The 17526-nt window shown below is 51.9% G+C and overlaps 1 protein-coding gene across 6 annotated transcripts in view; it reads left to right on the forward strand.

Annotated features, from left to right (window-relative positions):
• The first annotated feature begins 5745 nt into the window (after positions 1 to 5745).
• The window catches only part of CTDP1 (CTD phosphatase subunit 1), a 41542-nt gene continuing 29761 nt past the window's right edge, over positions 5746 to 17526 (forward strand). The window contains exons 1-5 of one of the 6 annotated variants that reach the window (XM_070046933.1): positions 5746 to 6649; positions 12104 to 12187; positions 12846 to 12939; positions 14319 to 14447; positions 16035 to 16185. In XM_070046933.1, coding sequence (XP_069903034.1) covers positions 6345 to 6649; positions 12104 to 12187; positions 12846 to 12939; positions 14319 to 14447; positions 16035 to 16185 — 763 coding nt within the window. In that variant the 5' untranslated portion in view covers positions 5746 to 6344. Of the gene's footprint in view, positions 6650 to 10244; positions 10825 to 12103; positions 12188 to 12845; positions 12940 to 14318; positions 14448 to 16034; positions 16186 to 17526 lie in introns of those variants that run through there. The other 5 variants (XM_070046932.1, XM_070046931.1, XM_060310152.2 and 2 more) reach the window with 5 other exon arrangements.

Raw genomic sequence — 17526 nt, forward strand, 5'->3', positions numbered from 1 at the left:
ATTGAAGTTTTACTTAAAAAGAAGACAGGCTAAAATTAATGCTTTAAACATCCAATTTAAGATGCTAGAAATAAGAATGAATCCAAATAAATTGACAAAATTCCTAGAAAATGCAATTTCCGAAATGACTCAAGATGAAATAGAAGGTGTGAATAGACCTATAACTAGGAGAGAAATTGAATCATCAGGGTAAAATCTTCCCACAAGGAAACAGCAAGACCAAAAGGTTATAAAGGCTAGTTACACCAAACTTTCAAGAAACAGGTCATTCCACACTTACAAAAAATCTTTCAGAAATAGAACTAGAAACAGAAAAGAAAAGCTCCCCAACTCATCTCATGACACCTACTGGCCTTGAAATCAAGTTAAATAAGGATAATATAGAGGAGGAAACATATGGACTGTTCTCACTCATAAACATGGAATGTATAATTTTAGTTACATAAACAGAATTCATATATCTGTTATGTGTGCATATGTGTATATGTACATATATGCATATATAATTTTAACAAAAGAGAAAGCCATATGATCCCTCAAAAGATGCAGAAAACATCTGATAATATTCTAAAATAGTCATAAGAATCTTTTGAGAGACTATGAATAGACTGAAGTTTCTTTTACCTGATCATGAATATACAAAAAACACTCATCACGTGTCTTTCCTAATGGGGAAATGTTGGAAACATTCCCCGTAAAATGTGGGGTAAAACAAGGATACCACAATAACTGATCCTGTTATATAACTGATCACTGCAGTATAGGGATAAACTAGCACATTAAGACAAGAAAAGTAATAAAGCTATAAAACTTGGAAAGGAAGTAATAAAACAATTATTTGTAAATGATATGAACTCCTACATTGAAAACTCTGAAGAATCTACTGATATACTATTTAAAATAAAAGAACTTATTAAGGTAAATGGGTATAAGATCAGTTCACGAAAATCTACTGCATTTTTATATACCACCAACAGTCAATTAGAAAATGTCAATTTTTTAGAAGTATCATGTATCAACAAAAGTATCAACAACAAAAAGTAAAGTTAACTAGAAATATATCTAACCAAAAATGTGCAACTCCTATATGCAGAAAATTATAAAACCTTATTGGAAGATTTTAAAGGGGGCCTAAATAACTGGAGTGATATACTGTTTGTGGATGGGAAGATTCAAATCACAAAGATGTCACTTCTCCCCAAACTGAATTATAGATTCCATATAGTTCTGATCAAACAGGTTTTACCAATAAACTTGACACATTAATTCAAAAATTTATGAAACAAAGGCCAAGAATAGCCACAAAACTTCTAAAGAAACTTCTAAATAAGTAAACTACTGTAGGGCAATTGCCCTCCCAAATGTCACGCCTTATTATGAAGCTACAGCAATGAAGACGATACAAGAACAACCCAGAATAGAAAGTCCAAAATAAGCTCATACCTTTATAGAGACTTACTCTGTATCAGAGACGGCACCACAGCTCAGTGAGAACAAGGTAAGCTTTTCAATATATAGTGCTGGGATAACTGGTTACCCATATGGGAAAGAAATCAGATCCCTGCCTTACAACATATACAAAACATCCAGTTCTTATTATTTAAAGACTTGGCTGTGAAAGGCAAACTTTTACAAATTTTAGGAGTAAAAAAGGAAGCTATCTTTATAACCTCAGGTTAGGGAATGCATTCTTAAAATTAAGGACTTCTGTTTTCAAAACAGAAGTTTTGAGAACTTGAAAAAGACAAGCCAAAAATTGGTAAATGATATGAGTAACATGTAAACAGTAAAGGATCTGTATTCAGAAACCATAAGGAACTACCACCACTCAACAAGAAAAAGACAAACAACCCAGTAGAAAGGTGAGCAACAAACGAATAGACATTTTGCAGAAAACAAAAAAGGTAAATTTTAAAAAACAGGAAAAGATACTAAGCCAAAAGGCTATCAGAAGAGTGCAAATTAAAACCACAACTTAATTTTAACACAGATTTTCATTTAGATTGGCAAAGATAAATAAGTCTGATAATACCAAGTTGTTGAGAATGTGGTGAGAATATAAACTGAGACAACCATTTTTGCATTATCTCATAAATCTGAACATTTGCATATCCTGATTCAGCAATTCCACACTTATGCACATATCCTCACATTTTAACTCATTACACCAAGAAACACACAGAAGTATGTTCACTGTAGCAAGTTTCAGAATATCAAAAAGCGAAAACAATCCAAATGTCCATTCACAACATAATAGATAAATCCATCCTGGCATATTCACACAATGAGCTATTATATAGAAGTCTCAATATATAAACTATACCCAGATAAAATAATATGAATAAAATTCGGATTCATAGTGATGAATGAAAAAGCCATTCAGATTTAAAAACATGATGCATTTTTATAAACCTCAAAAAAAAGTGACTACACAGTATCTTTGTGCATACATATATACAAATGCAGCAAAACACCGTACAAAAGGAGAAAGACAAACATAAAGCCGAGGACGGCAGATACCTCTGGTGGGGAATCAAGGGGATAAGATGGGATGGTAAGGAGTGCATAGGTAGTTGTAACAATACTGGTCATGTTCTAGATTTTAGATTGGCGGATATGTTCATTTTAGGGTTACATAGTCTTTGGTATGTACATAATTTACATAATTTTTAAATGGGGGGAGAGAAGAACAAAGGGAGAGAGAGATCCAACTAAAGACCATGACAGGTCTACCTCACAGTATCACAGGTTTGGTTCCAGACCATTGCAGTAAAGTGAATATTGCAAGCCTCACAAATTTTTGGTTTCCCAATGCAAATAAAAGTTATGTTTACATTATACTGTAGTCCATTAAGTGTGCAATAGCATTATGTCTAAAAATAAGCATACATACCTTAACTTAAAAATACTTTATTGTTAAAAAAATGCTAAACATCCTCTGAGCCTTCAGTGAGTCGTAATCTTTTTGCTGGTGCAGGGTCTTCTTGCCTGGATGTTGATGGCTGCTGACTGATCAGGTCGGGGGCTGCTGAAGGCTGGGGTTGATGTGGCAATTTCTTAAAATAGGACAGCAGTGAAGTTTGCCACATCAATTGACTCTTCCTTTCATGAACGATTTCTCTGTAGCACGCAATGCTGTTTGAAAGCATTTTGCCCACAGTAGAACTTCGTTCAAAATTGGAGTCAATCCTCTCAAATCCTGCCGCTGCTTTATCAACTAAGTTTATGTAATATTCTAAGTCCTTTGTTGTCATTTCAACAATCTTCATAGCATCTTCACCAGGAGATTCTGTCTCAAGAAACCACTTTCTTTGCTCATCCATAAGAAGCAACTCCTCATCTGTTAAAGTTTTATCATGAGATTGCAGCAATTCAGTCACATCTTCAGGCTCCACTTCTAATTCTAGTTCTCTTGCTATTTCCACCACATCTGCAGTTACTTCTTCCACTGAAGTCTTGAGTCCCTCAAAGTCATCTATGAGGGTTGGTATCAACTTCTTCCAAACTCCTGTTAATGTTGATGTTTGCACCTCTTCCCATGAATCACGAATGTTCTTAATGGCATCTAGAATAGTGAATCCTTTCCAGAAGGTTTTCAATTTACTTTGCCCAGATCCATCAGAAGAATCACTATCTATGGCAGTTACAGCCTTACGAAATGTGTTTCTTAAATAATACGACTTGAAAGTTGAAATTACTCCTTGATCCATGGGCTGCAGAATGGACGTTGTGTTAGAAGGCATGAAAACAACATTAATCTCACTGTACATCTCCATAAGAGCTCTTGGGTGACCAGGTGCATTGTCAATAAGCAGTAATATTTTGAAAGGAATCTTTTTTTCTGAACAGTAGGTCTCAACAGTGGGCTTAAAATATTCGGTAAACCATGTTGTAAACAGGTGTGCTGTCATCCAGGCTTTGTGGTTCCATTTATAGAGCACAGGTAGAGTAGATTTAGCATAATTTTTAAGGGCTCTAGGATTTTCGGAGTGATAAATGAGCATTGGCTTCAACTTCAAGTCACCAGCTGCATTAGCCCCTAACAAGAGAGTCAGCCTGTCCTTTGAAGCTTTGAAGCCAAGCATTGACTTCTCCTCTCTAGCTATGAAAGTCCTAGATGGCATCTTCTTCCAATATAAGGCTGTTTCATCCACATTGAAAATCTGTTGTGTAGTGTAGCCGCCTTCCTTAATGATCTCAGCTAGCTCTGGATAACTTACTGCAGCTTCTACACCAGCACTTGCTGCTTCACCTTGCACTTTTACATTATGGAGATGGCTTCTTTCTTTAAACCTCATGAACCAACCCCTGCTAGCTTCAAACTTCTCTTCTGCAGCTTCCACACCTCTCTCAGCCTTCATAGAGTTGAAGAGCGTTAGGGCTTTGCTCCGGATTAGGCTTTGGCTTAAGGGGATGCTGTGGCTGGTCTGATCTTCTATCCAGACCACTAAGACTTTCTCCATATCAGCAATGAGGCTGTTTCGCTTCCTGATCATTCGTGTGTTCACTGGAGTAGCGCTGCTAACTTCCTTCAGGAACTTGTCCTTTGCATTCACGACTTGGCTAACTGTTTGGCGTAAGAGGCCTAGCTTTCGGCCTATCTCAGCTTTCGACAGGCCCTCCTCACTAAGCTTAATCATTTCTAACTTTTGATTTAAAGTGAGAGACGTGCGACTCTTCCTTTCACTTGAACACGTAGAGGCCATCGTAGGGTTAATAATTTGCCTATTTTCAATATTGTTGCGTCTAAGGGGATCGGGAGGCCCGAGGAGAGATACTGACACGGAACGCACGTCAGTGGAGCAGTCAGAACGCACACAACATTTTTCAGTTAAGTTCCCTGCCTTACCTGGGTGCGGCTGTCAGCGCCCCAAAACTACAACAGCAACACCAAAGGCCATCAATCACAGATCAGCGTAACCAGTAACGACGGAAAAGTTTGCTTGAATTACCACAATGTGACACTCAGGAAGTGAGCAAAGGCTGCTGCAAAAATTGGTGCCGACAGACTTGCTCCATACAGGGTTACCACAAACCTTCAATTGGTAAAAAACGCAGTATCTGTGAAGCAGAAGAAAGCAAAGTGCTGCAAAATTATGCACGTACTACTGTTGAGTTGTCTGCCTTCCTTAAATTACGTCAGCTTTTGCTTCATGCACTTGGGGGCTCTGCCGTTGGGACAGGTGGTTATGTTCAAATCCCACCAGAGAAAGTGCAGCTCTTCAGAAATCCTATCAAGAAAGACCTTGAAGGCCCCCGCCGACGACCACTCCCACTCCTCCCTGACGGCTCGGCTTGTCTCCACAGTGGCTCCTGGTCCCTGCGCACAGTGCACCTGGCCTCCCCAGGCAGGCACGACGGCAAGGCGGCTCCGACAGTGCGGGAAGGGCCAGACCCCGAGAAGACCCCAAAACACGCACCCCGGGGCGACGCGAGGGTCCCGGCGCCCACCAAGCTCCAACCCCAGACCGCGCACAGCATGCTGGGACCACAGTCCACGACTCCCGCGAGGCACGTCGGGATTCCAAACGTCTGACTGGGATTCATGGGACAGCGGCGCGCTGCACGCTGGGCCTCGTAGTTCCACGACGGACGACCGGCCTTAGCACGTGATGGGAGGAGTTGTGGGACGTCAGCCCCTGTTGCATGCCGGGACCAAAAGCGCCTGATTGGGTTTCTGGGACACCGGCCTCTTAGTCCTAAGACACCAGCCAGCCCTCAGCGCATAAAGGGTTGTGGGAACCGCAGAGCGTTGCATGCCGGGACTTGTAGTTCTCGTGACGCCGGCCCTCAGCCGGTGACGGGGACTGCGGGACAGAGACCCTCGTTGCACGCCGGGATTCACGGCGCCTTACGGGGATTCGTGGTACAGAGGGGCGCGTTGCACACCGGGACTCAGAGTCCCACGATGTCCAGCCTCAGCGCCTGACAGGGCTTCTGGGCCGGCAGCTCCGCGTTGCATGCCGACCCACAGCCCCAGATGCCGGCGCTTATGGGGTGGATGGGGCGAAGGAACACTGTTCCCACCGGGCCCAGTCGCAGAAGCGTGGTCCTAGGACGCGCCCATTTCCCTATGGCCGGCGGAGGACCTCTCGGGCCCCGCGTGGGCGTGTTTACACCCAGGCCCACGGCGCCTGCGCGCACGAATGCGGTGGCACGTGACGTCGCACGCTGTCCCGGAAGTCGGCGCGGAACGGGCGGCTGGTGGAAGCCGGTGGTGCCGAAGGGGGAATCGTAGCGCTGCTGCCGCCTCTGCTTGGGCCGGGGTCGCCCGGTAGCCCGCGATGGGCGCCGGACCCTGAGCGCCCACCGCCGCTTTTCCACAGCGCCTCCACTCGGCTGCGATGGAGGCACCGCCCAGCGGCCGCGTTCCCGCCGAGGGCGCCCAGCCGCCGGCTGTGGCCGAGGTGCGCTGCCCCGGCCCCGGACCGCTGCGCCTGCTCGAGTGGAGGGTGGCGGCTGGCGCGGCCGTACGCATCGGCTCTGTGCTGGCCGTGTGCGAGGCCGCCGCCTCCGCGCAGCCCACCGGGCCCGCCCCTACTCGCGCCGGCTCCGGGGGCTGCGTGCGCACGGAGCGCAGGCTGAGGTCGGAGCGCGCGGGCGTGGTGCGGGAGCTGTGCGCGCAGCCTGGCCAGGTGGTGGCACCCGGGTGAGTGGGAAGGAGGGAGGGGGCTGAGGTCTAGAGGGAGTTCTGGGCTTGGGCCGGGAAGGGGTCCTGGCCCGGCACTGGGTGGGAAAGGGTCTCCGGGGCAGCAGCTGAAGGCTGCACTCTGAGAGAACTTTGTAAGTTAGAGCCCACAGCGGCTTGGCTGCCTGTTTATCTAAGGCTGGACGGCAGTCACTGCTAGTCACTTTATTAATCAGAGGCAGCTGGCTTTTTTTAAAAAACTCTCCGTCACCGAAATTGCACCCTTTGTAAAACAGTTGTGTTCTCTTTTCTCTCTTTCTGTAATAGGTGTCTCCCCCACAAGACTTCACGTTTGTAAACTAGGAAACCTAGGGGGTCATAGTGCGCACAGGACTAATCAGGCGTACTCCATGCTTGTCGCAGTGTCAGCTGTTGGGAGGCGTGCACTTCTTTAGGTTCTAGTAAACCTTGCGAAACGGGGTTGTAAAACCTGGTGCAGTTCTGCATCTCAGCTCAGGAAAGGGGTGCGGCCTGGGCACAGGTAGGTCAGAATGAGAAGTAGTAGTGCACCCTCCTGCCACAGGCTCTTGCTGTCGTACCTCTGTTTTAATCTAGTAAAGGTTTTTTTTTTTCTTTTTTAAAGTGTGTGAACCTGTCAGTTTATACCTCCTCCCTGAGTTGACCAGTGTTGTGCACAAAGGCGTGTGCGCATGGCTGGTGTGGTTGCTGTCATCGTCAGGGACAGAAGCCTGGGGCAGGGGAGCATTCCTGCCTCCTGCTTAGTGGCTGGCGTGCAGCTGTCCTCTGTGGGGACCTCAGTGCCCTGGGTGCTCAGTTCCCTTTCTGCCCACCCTGGCCCTCCCCGGGGGTGGGGGGGCATCAGTCCCTGCTCCTCTCCCTGTGGCTCTAATTGCCCCTCTGGCTTTGGAGCATCTTCTGCCTAGTCCACACAGCAGTGGGTGACCAGGATAGAACCGGCCTCCCTGGGAGTCTCATCCCGCATCCTTTCCTCTCCTCTCCTCTCCTCTCGTCTTTGGTGGGGAGCCAGGCCCTCAGCCTTCTGCTCAGATGCCTGCCCCTGCCCACTGAGTGCATCCGCCACCAGAGCTGTCTGCCTGGCCTCCTTTAGGGGACAGGGGCTCGCTGTGCTGTGTGTGTGTGGCACAGTGTCAGCGTTACTTTGAAGTCAGGTCTTAACCTGACCATTGGTTGGTCCATAATGAGCCTGTAAACCTGCCAGCTAAACGATGGAGGTGCACCCTGATGCTGCTGTATCACTGTGTAGAAAAACCCTGAGGGAAAGACATCTTCTTCATGTGGTTCTGTTCCTCTGCATGGAAAAGGCCACCAAGGCCCAGACGGGCCAGTTACTGGTCACGGCAGTTAGTGAGACTCACGTGCATGCATGGATCAGGACAGCCAGTCCTGCAGATAGATCAGAGTAACCCAGTGAGGTCATGTAACCAATCAGCCCAGTAGCTGATAGAGTGACAGGCTCCCAGCTGTGAGTAATTCTCTTTTTGGTGTGTTTTTGGTGTTTCAGGTCTTGGGGTATCTTACTGCAGTGGTTCATCGTGGGGCTTTTTGAGGACCTGAAGAGTGGTAGCATTTCTCCTGGAAGGCAGGTGTGTGGGGGAGGAGAGCACCAGCGCAGCGCCGGGCCCACCTGGCTGGAGTTGTCCTTGTCTCCATCTGCACTGTCCTCTGCAGGACTCATCCTGACCACGTCAGAGGTTGTTCTCAGGCAGTGAACAGTTGCAGGAACGTAGAAGTCCTGCCTCTGGGTGTAGTGGAAATAATCAGTAGATACTGTTGTGATCTGTAACGGGATTGCACGTTTTTGTAGTGCTTCGTGCTGTCGGGGAGAACGGGAGCTATTCTGACTGAGACAGAGGAAGGGGCTGAGGTCCCAGGAGGTTTTGATAAAACAGCACTGTCCCTACTGAGGCTTTGCCAGGGCTTCCTCTGCCCTGCTCTCTCCTTAGGCTGCGTTTCATCCAGAGCGTCCCCCTGGGGGGAAGCAGATAGAATGAGAGTCTGTTTCTGTCTTCGTAATATATATGTGGATTGAAATTATTTTGATTTGAAAATTTTCTGACAAGGCACTGCCTGCCAGAGAGTAAGTCTGTTAATTGTGTACCTGATGATGTCTTTCCCCCTCACCTGTCTGCTTTTTTTCAATTCACTCGGGTACATTGATGTCTCCAAAGGAAAGGAAAATATATGCATAAAGTAATCAGGAAACAAGTGTGGTGATGGATAAGGACCGACACGGGAGGAGGCTGTGTAGGTGCGCCTTTGCCTCTTCCATTGACATCCAGCCAGCTTGATCTGTGCCTGTCTGAACCTGCTGTTTTTATCAGGGTTGTACAGTGCCGATGTTCTTAATTTCATCGTTTCTGCTTTATTTCTTGCTTTGTTTTCCTCTGTAAGAACAACTAATTTTTCAGTGTGGATTCAGGGGTTCTTATTTTATTCAGTGGCTTATGGTCCATTCCGATGACTTGCCTTGATGCTCAAGCTGTCCTGGATGTGGAAGCGGGCGCCCTTCCAGGTCCCGTTAACGTAGAGCATGGTCCTGTTTTCTGACACAGATGGCTTCTGCTCTCCCATCCCCAGCCCTGGAGTCAGCCATTTCTCCAAGAAATCCTGCTTTCTTTTAATGGAGAATGGCATTTAGAAACCCCAATCTGGGTGCACAAAATAGTCTCTTTTCCTCCAATATTCTTCAGTACTCAGAGGTTTAGCACTTAGAAGAGATCCCGTAGCCCTCCTAACCTGTAAGCCCTGCCCAGACCCAACACCTGACAGTGACTGCTCCAGGGAGCAGCGTGCTGGGGCCCAGCTCCCTGACACTGCCCTTTCTGATACACCCTGTGCTCTCTGACCTTCCTGTTGGAGCAGACACAAAAGCTAATGAGTACAAAAAAATTAGAGTTTGATACTTGTGTGTTTTGGGGAAAATAACTTGTTTAGGAATTGCATTTGATGGTTATCCTATGGATTTTCTCCAGGAACGAACCAGGAAAGCTGACCTTTATGGGTGACTGGCCTGGCATTCTGCGGCTTGTTTTTAGAGTTCACGGTGCATCAGTCCCTTGGCCGTGTGGAGGATTAGGGTAGAACACAGCCCACTCGGCGCGTTTCACCCGGCCTCGAGCAGTGTCTGCAAAGCTGGAGGAGGAAACAACTTATGCCAAAAAGGACGTTGCTGCTGTGCTCCTATCTAATTCCCTTTCCCTCTCTCTTGTCATTTTATCTGATGCAGAAGTCATTTGGGATAGACAGTGTCATACTCAGCTCTGGCCCTGGAGAGCAGTTCCGAGTGATCTAGTAATTGACAGGAAGTACAGTCCGCCCTCCACACCACAGGTTCCGCATCTGTGTATTCAGCCAGCTTGGATTGAAACATTTGGGGGGTGGGGGGGAAGTTCAGAAAGTTCCAAAAAGCAAAACTTGAATTTGCCACATACCAGCAATTATTTACATAGCGTTGGCATCGTGTTGGGTATCATAGGTAACTGAGAGGTGATTTAATGTACACAGGAGGGTGCATGTAGGTTATATGCAAATACTAGGCCTTTTTTTTTTTTTTTTTTTTTTTGCAGTACGCGGGCCTGTCACTGTTGTGGCCTCTCCCATTGCGGAGCACAGGCTCCGGACGCGCAGGCTCAGCGGCCATGGCTCACGGGCCCAGCCGCTCTGTGGCACGTGGGATCCTCCCGGACCGGGGCACGAACCCGCGTCCCCTGCATCGGCAGGCGGACTCCCAACCACCGCGCCACCAGGGAAGCCCACTAGGCCTTTTTATATAACGGACTTGAGCATCCTCAGATTCTGACACTTGCGAGGTCCTGGAACCAATCCCCTGCGGATACGGACGGGTGACTGTCAAGTCTGTTTCCCCCTCCTTTTAATTTGGGCCGAGTGTTTCTGAGCTGCTGTACCCCGTAAGTTTCACTCCACCAGTGTGCCTACCAAGAGGAGCGGTGTGTGGAGGCTGAGCCCCAGGTCATCGCTCCTGGCCCAGGAGCTCTGGGGTCACTGGTGTTCGTGTGGCCTGCACGTTGTCACAAGGCAGCAGGTCCGTGGAGCCTGTAACTGAAGTGTAAGCAGCCTCAGCATATGTAAGCCTCCTGGGCTGGTGGATGAGCCAGTTACTGTTTCTCAGACACCTGCCGCCAGCGTCCCTGGAGGTGAGCGGCAGACTTTTCACCAGGTGCCAAAGGGCCCACACGCACCACTGGCCCGTGAGCAGCTGTCTGAGACGCGCCTTTGAGCGGAGCAGAGCGCCTCCGGTCCCCTTGCTGGCTCCACCGCGCCGTCGCAGATGCTTCCAGGGCCCCGTTCCTCCCCTCGGGCGCAGGAGAGCAGGGCTGGCTGGGAAGGGTCCCGGCGGGGAGGGGTCTGGGAAGGTGGGTGCCCCGTGTCAGCAGTGAACGCCCCCCAGAACCGACCGGGCAGGGAGGACCAGCTGTGGCCCGGAACCGGGCCTGGAACCCAGGGCATGGCCCGCATGCGGCCGAGGTGCCGTGAGAGCTGGGAAAGCAGAGACCCCGACCAGGCCGCGGGCGGAAGAGTCCTGGAGGCGCTGCTGGCTGAAGGGGTCGTGGGCACCTCGTGGAGGGATTTGGGTGGACGTGGGGGGCTGGGGGGCCACACGTGGAGAAGGCCAGCCAGGGCAGGGCTCCCCTGGGTGCCGGATCACCAGCGGCCGAGGCGGGCGGGACCTGGAGCAGGTGCCACCAGAAGGGCAAGGTCGAGGGAGGAGCCGCGTGTGCTCAGGGCAGCCCCTCGTCCGCCGCTCCGGTTTGTCTAGGATCGGGGCGAGGGGGGCCGTTTCAGGGAGAGGTTGAGACGGCGTTGAGGGTGGGAGAGGGGCCAGGCCGGCGGGGCCTGGTGTGCCCACCCCGCCCAGCACTGGGGTCGGGGGAGGGGGGCGTCCTGGCCCAGGGCACCGAGTGGCTGGTCGTGATGAGCAACGGGGCCGGAAGGGCGGGGAGGAAGGAGGCCCTGCTCGGAGGAGGGGTGTCGCTTCCCTGGTTTTGCCCCCCATTTGGCAGCTCTGTCTGCCCGTGAAAACCATTTGCAGTCCAGAGCCTTTAGGACAGAAACGGGTGAGGAGGGAGGGGTGCAGAGCCGTCCACCCTCACGTGTGGGGCACCGACCAGGAGGCCGCTGGGCCTCAGAGAGGGTCTTTGCTTTGTGGGCAAACGCCCAGCAGGGCCTCCCTCATGACACTGGCACGGGGCACAGGTGTTTCGTCGTAGATGAAAAAGTCCTTCATTTTATAGCCAGAGAAACGGCAGCCCTGGAGGGTGATGTGAAGTTAAAGTTATGCAAGAGTCGCCGGGAGAACCGGTACCAGAATCCAAGTGCCTTTGTGCCCACTCGGATGCTCTTTCTAGAGGAGTTGGATAAGGCAAGAGATTTTAGTTCTTGCTAACTTGTGACCGTTTTCACCCCCGATTCTAGGGCGGTTCTGGTGCAATTAGAAGGATGCAGCCACCCCGTCGTCATGAAGGGCCTGTGCGCCGAGTGTGGCCAAGACCTGACCCAGTAAGTTCTGGCAGCTTGAGAGTGGGACACCGTCCCCCCTGGAGCCCGAGGGTGGTGGGTGTGAGCGTGGAGGGCCAGGTCGCCTGAGGGGCTCGGGTTGGAGGATCTGTCTCCGCTGCCCTTCGTCTGCCCGCATGTAGCGTGAGGCAGTCCGCTTCCTCTCTGGTTTGATTTCTTTGAGCTCTGGAAGCACTAAAGCATGTCTGCCGCCCACCCCAGGTGTGGTAGGAAACAGCTGGTGGGTTGGGATTTGCCTTCTCAGCCCCGCTGAGTGAACCGCGCTTCCGCACTGGGACCGGCCATCCCTGGACGCAGCCGGCGTCTCACAACCTCCAGGCCCCCATCTCGCAGCCTGTGCTAGTTTGCCACCACTGTTGAGTTGGCTTACCCCGTTTGTACGTGTAGAGCAGTGTGGACCGTTCTGTACTTTCACGCTCTGGGCCTCTGTGTTTCAGTGGGACCATCTTTATTTTCAAAGGGAACTCTGTGAGTGTGACTCTTACTTAATTTTTTCCTTGGTTTTCCTGTCTGTTTTCAGACAGTGGGGGAAATTTCAGCACTAAGCCCGCAGGACTCATCAGCTAAAGCCTGAGCTAAAATTTCTGCATGAGTTAATGAGCTGCAGGTGTCGCTTCAGCAGCCCCTTCTCGCTTCGCAGGCTGCAGAGTAAGAATGGGAGGCCGCAGGTGCCGCTGTCCACGGCCACCGTGTCGATGGTGCACAGCGTCCCCGAGCTAATGGTGAGCTCCGAGGTAAGTGTGCCCCTGGCAGGGGCAGCGTTTGGGAAGACGGTTCCTGAGAGCCGTGAGCGCATCTGTGGGCCGCTCTTAGTGTCAGGAGCGACAGGAGAAGACACCAGCTCCGTCGTCGCCGTCCCTGTGTTCCCAGTGTGCCCGCGGTGGACGGGTGGTTTATGTGGCGCATGTGGCCTGCCCGCGGGTGAGGGCTGCACCCCTTCCTCCTCCTTCCCCAAGCGATCCCGCCTGCAGGCAGCACTGCTCCGCAGGGCTGCGTTGGGTCGGCAGTTCTCCAGGGTGCTGCAGCCGGACCCTGGGCTTGGAGAGCTGCGGGTGGGAAGAGAGCCGAGGGGGAAGCGCAGAGCCCGGGCCCATCGTGAGCAGGGGTGAGGGGAGGGCATCTCGAGGGCTCCTGCCCGGGGAGCAGGGGACCGAGCAGGAGGGGGGAGGTGTCAGGTCTGATCAGTGCTGGCTGCGTGGACGTGGGGTGGAGGGTGAGGGCCCGGTGCTGTGCTTTCACGTGCAGAGACGTGCGAGTGCTGGAGAGATGTCTGGAAAGAAAAAGTTTGCTTTTTGTACATTGCCGTGTTGGTCAGAGGCCTCCTGACACCTGGGCCAGGGTCCACACGGTGGGGTGAGTGAGAGTCGCCAGGCCCGGGCACTAGGCACGGTGCCCACCTCACGGGGCTCTGTAACAACTGGCTTCTTGTCTTACCGCAAGGCAGTCTCGGAGCTCTGCGTTCTTGCAGGTAGTAGGTAATAGCTCTCTTCAGTGTTATGATTTTGTCAGGTGTGTGCTTTTAAATGATGTGTACCTACTTTGTCCTTCATGGGAAAGACAAAGTGCGAGGTACGTGATTCTGGTTTTTCTGAATTGCTGAAATTTAAACAAATACAAATACGTAAGTGTACGTTTAAGACAAAACAAGGAAGTTTGAGGATAGAAAGAGAAGAAGGCGCCCCCCGTCGTTTCTGCTGTGCAGGACTAACCCTCGCCCGTCCTGCGTGAGCCGCTTCAGAAGCGGACAGCGGGATCCCCTCCGCCCCACGCTCGGCTCGCTGCTTGTCTCAGCTCTGCCGGTCGCTTGCCCTGAGCGGCTCCAGAGCCTTCGGCTGAGTCTGTATAGACACAGCCACTTCCTTCTCAGCCCCCGTTCACCGGTCTGCCTGTTTAATGAAAAGCAGTCACAAGTCGGAGTGGCTTCAAGAGGGTTGGACCACGCAGGACTGGCACTGGGGCCTAGTCTGCAGGCCGCTAGGCTTGCGAGCGAGGCGGGCGAGGCGTGTGGGGCCGTGAACCCCTCGGCTTTCTCTTCTGTTTTCTCATAAGACCGAGTTTTGTTTTGGATCCACATGTACTTGCTTTGTCGTCTCTCTTTTTCCTTTTTAACTAGCAAGCTGAAAAGCTAGGAAGGGAGGACCAGCAGCGACTGCATCGCAACAGAAAACTAGTGCTCATGGTGGACTTGGACCAGACCTTGATCCACACGACGGAGCAGCATTGCCCGCAGATGTCCAACAAGGTGAGCTCCTCTGGGGGCCGGGGGGGGTGGGCAGCTCATTCAGCGACACGCGCAGGCCTGAGCAGCTTGGGTACAAGCTTCGTCTGAAGGAGGGCGGATCCTCGGCTCAGTAAGTGTGCAGGCGCAGGGCGCTCTGCTCCGGAAGCTCTCGGCCACGGTGCGGAGGCCGGTGAGTAGCTGGTGAGCGCTGGCGTCGAGTCCCTCACCCGCAGAACAGCGTGTGCTTTTCAGTTAATCTTCGATGTCGTGGGCTCTTCTGTAAGACGCTCTTTGTGTGACGTCCACGATTGGCAGGCGTCTCGGGGGTTTCCTGCATCACGACCGCTGCACTCAGGCTGGGGGGCAGAGTTTGAGGGCATGGCTGCCGCGAGCACCGCAGCCACTTGGGCTTATTCTGCCTGCGAAGCCGGGCCTTTTCACTCCTTGCATAAGAGTTTGCACGGTTATGCCACTCCCGTTCTCAGCTTGTGTGGCAGGAGGGTGTCCTCGGGGCCATGTGGACGGCGCTCAACTGCTGCTGGGGGCTTCCCTGTGCCTCTGCCCACACCTGCCCACTGGCCAGGCCCCTCTGGACCCCCAGACAGCATCGGGACGCATGGCAACCCCCCGTCTCGCCCCCAACTCCGGACCCACAGGACACCTGCTGGCGACAGCCAGAGAGGCATGTTGAATCCTTAACCTCGGAGATCCTAACTTGGGATTTTAAGGATGTTTCTATTGTAGCTTCTGGACGTTTTAGCTGTTGAGTATGGTGGAAGGTGTTTTATACCATTTCACACTCCCAGATGCTTTACCAGAACAGCCCCATCATGAGGGGTGTGACGGATTTAGAGCTAGCAAAAAATTAACTAGGCCTCAGGTTGTTTCCTTTCTTTTTAGTTTATTACTACTGAGAAAACGAATGACAAAGAGGATTGAAAGGATCAACGTTTAACTCCCTAAGGAGAGTGGACGTGCGTGCACGTTAATCACGTATAAGCAGGTTGTCTGTCTCCTAAAGATGTCTGCGAATACTGTTTCAGCTTCTGTGTTTCATTTGTACGGTAGTAAAGTTGCATCTTAAACCGTCCATGAGTTAGACTGAGTGATGTGGGACCCTTGGTTTGTGTTCACCTAGCTCTGGGAGACACTGTCAGTAGCCCCTGGAGGTGGGTCCTAAGCGGTCCGCAGCGGCTCTGCCGCTTGCTGCTATGGGCAGTGACTCTCTCAGGGTGCACACTTTGTCCGTGATCAGAGAAACAGTGTTGGCAAGACGGTCAGGGTGTGTAAGCGTCCACCGGTGTCCTGATAGCCTTTTAGTGAAGCCCTCGGACAGCCGAGTTACCATAGTCATCACAGGAAGTTATCCCAGGTAGGTAGTTACCTGGTCGTTCTGGGTAGCTCCTTGCTTGTCCTGGGCACTTACCATAGGTGGTTACCACAGCAGGGAAGGTGGAGCCCCCCTCCGCCATAGAGCGTGAGAAAGGAGAGCGTTTCTGTGGAGTGGGCGTGGTTCACTGCATGTCAGCTCCCGCCGGTGACCATGTCAGCCGCAAGGCCAAGCCTTCACGGCGGCTCCCGCCCCCTGACTGGGCCTGTTCTCTGCAGGGCATATTCCACTTCCAGCTGGGCCGGGGCGAACCGATGCTGCACACCCGTCTGCGTCCGCACTGCAAGGGGTTCCTGGAGAAGATCGCCAAGCTGTACGAGCTCCACGTCTTCACGTTCGGCAGCCGGCTGTACGCACACACGATCGCAGGTGAGCGGGCCGCGGGGCTCAGTCCCCGCACTGGACACTTCACGTTTGGCTTCTCTCTTTTTCTCAATGTTTCTTGAAGATGAAGGGGAAAGATCAGGAAGGTCTCCCAAACTCAGTTTCAGTTTCCCAGCTGGCAGGTGGGGGCCCAGTTAAGTCGGTCCACAGGCTGCAGGCGGACGAGAACCTCCCTGCTCTGCCGGGCCCACGGGCCGTGACAGACGCGCTCCAGTGCAGAGGGCAGGCTGCCATCACTCCGGTCAGCTGCACGCCACGGGCCTCTTTGGAAGTCGGTCAGGACCACACATACGTGGAAAAGTAGAAACTCTCGCTATGAGGGTTCTGTTAAAAAATGTTAATCCGTTTGGAAATAGCTCTGGAGCCGTGTTGCTTGTGTTCGTCTGCAGTTAGCACTTTCGGCGCAGACAGAACAGTCTCTCTTACTTGGAAGGGAGCAGCGTGATGATGTATTAACCTGCTGTCCTAGTTCGGGCTTGCGGTTCTGTGCTGGCTGCTCTCGTGCATGGACACCGGAGGCCCCTGGCCCCCAGCTCTGGCTGGGACGGGGTGAAGGGCACCAGCTTCCCCTGCGTAGGCACATTTGGGCTCTAGCCCACTGGGGCCCATCACTGGACATTGGCACCCGCAGTATGTCACAGCTCCTAAGGATTAGTTACAGGTACGGTAAACTAAGTACTTTTAAATGCAAACGCCTTTGCAGATGGGGCTTGGTCTTGTCAGTGGAGAAATACATTTTAAATTCCCCTTTAACATTTGGTGCCTCTGTAGGAAATGTTAGTCACAAACACAGAGGCAGCGTCATTAGTTAATCCATCTCATAACTAACGTTCAGCGTGTTCACCTTCAGCGTATGGCTGCTCTGCGGCTCCGCGGGAGCGTGGTTTGGAGACTGACGCAACTCCTTTGCAGAGTTCTCACACCGCTGAGTAAGCCACACCCCACGTGGGAATAGCAAGTGACGTCTTCAGGTGCGACCTCAGGCTTCTCCTCGTGGCCGTCACCTCTGGAACCTGGCCTCGCTAGGTGTCAGTTAGTGAGGCACGGAGAGCACCAGCGAAGGTCCGGGGGGGGGGCGTTCCTGCTCAGCCTGCCGCCCTGCCCCCCCCCCCCAGGGCCTGTGGCCATCGCCGCTTCCTGAGGTTCCTAAGAACAGGGCTCGCCCCATCTCAGGCTGCACCGTGTGCCGTAGAATCCCAAGTTGCAGCAAGTCCAGACGAGGCCATCACGAGGAAACCGCAGGCAGCATCCCAGCGACGGTGGGTGCAGAGACCCTCCAAGCAGCACCTCGACCAGGGGCCCCGAGGTGGTTCGGCCACCCCAGTG

This window comes from Globicephala melas, chromosome 13 (genome assembly GCF_963455315.2).
Source record: "Globicephala melas chromosome 13, mGloMel1.2, whole genome shotgun sequence".
Lineage (NCBI taxonomy): Eukaryota > Metazoa > Chordata > Mammalia > Artiodactyla > Delphinidae > Globicephala > Globicephala melas.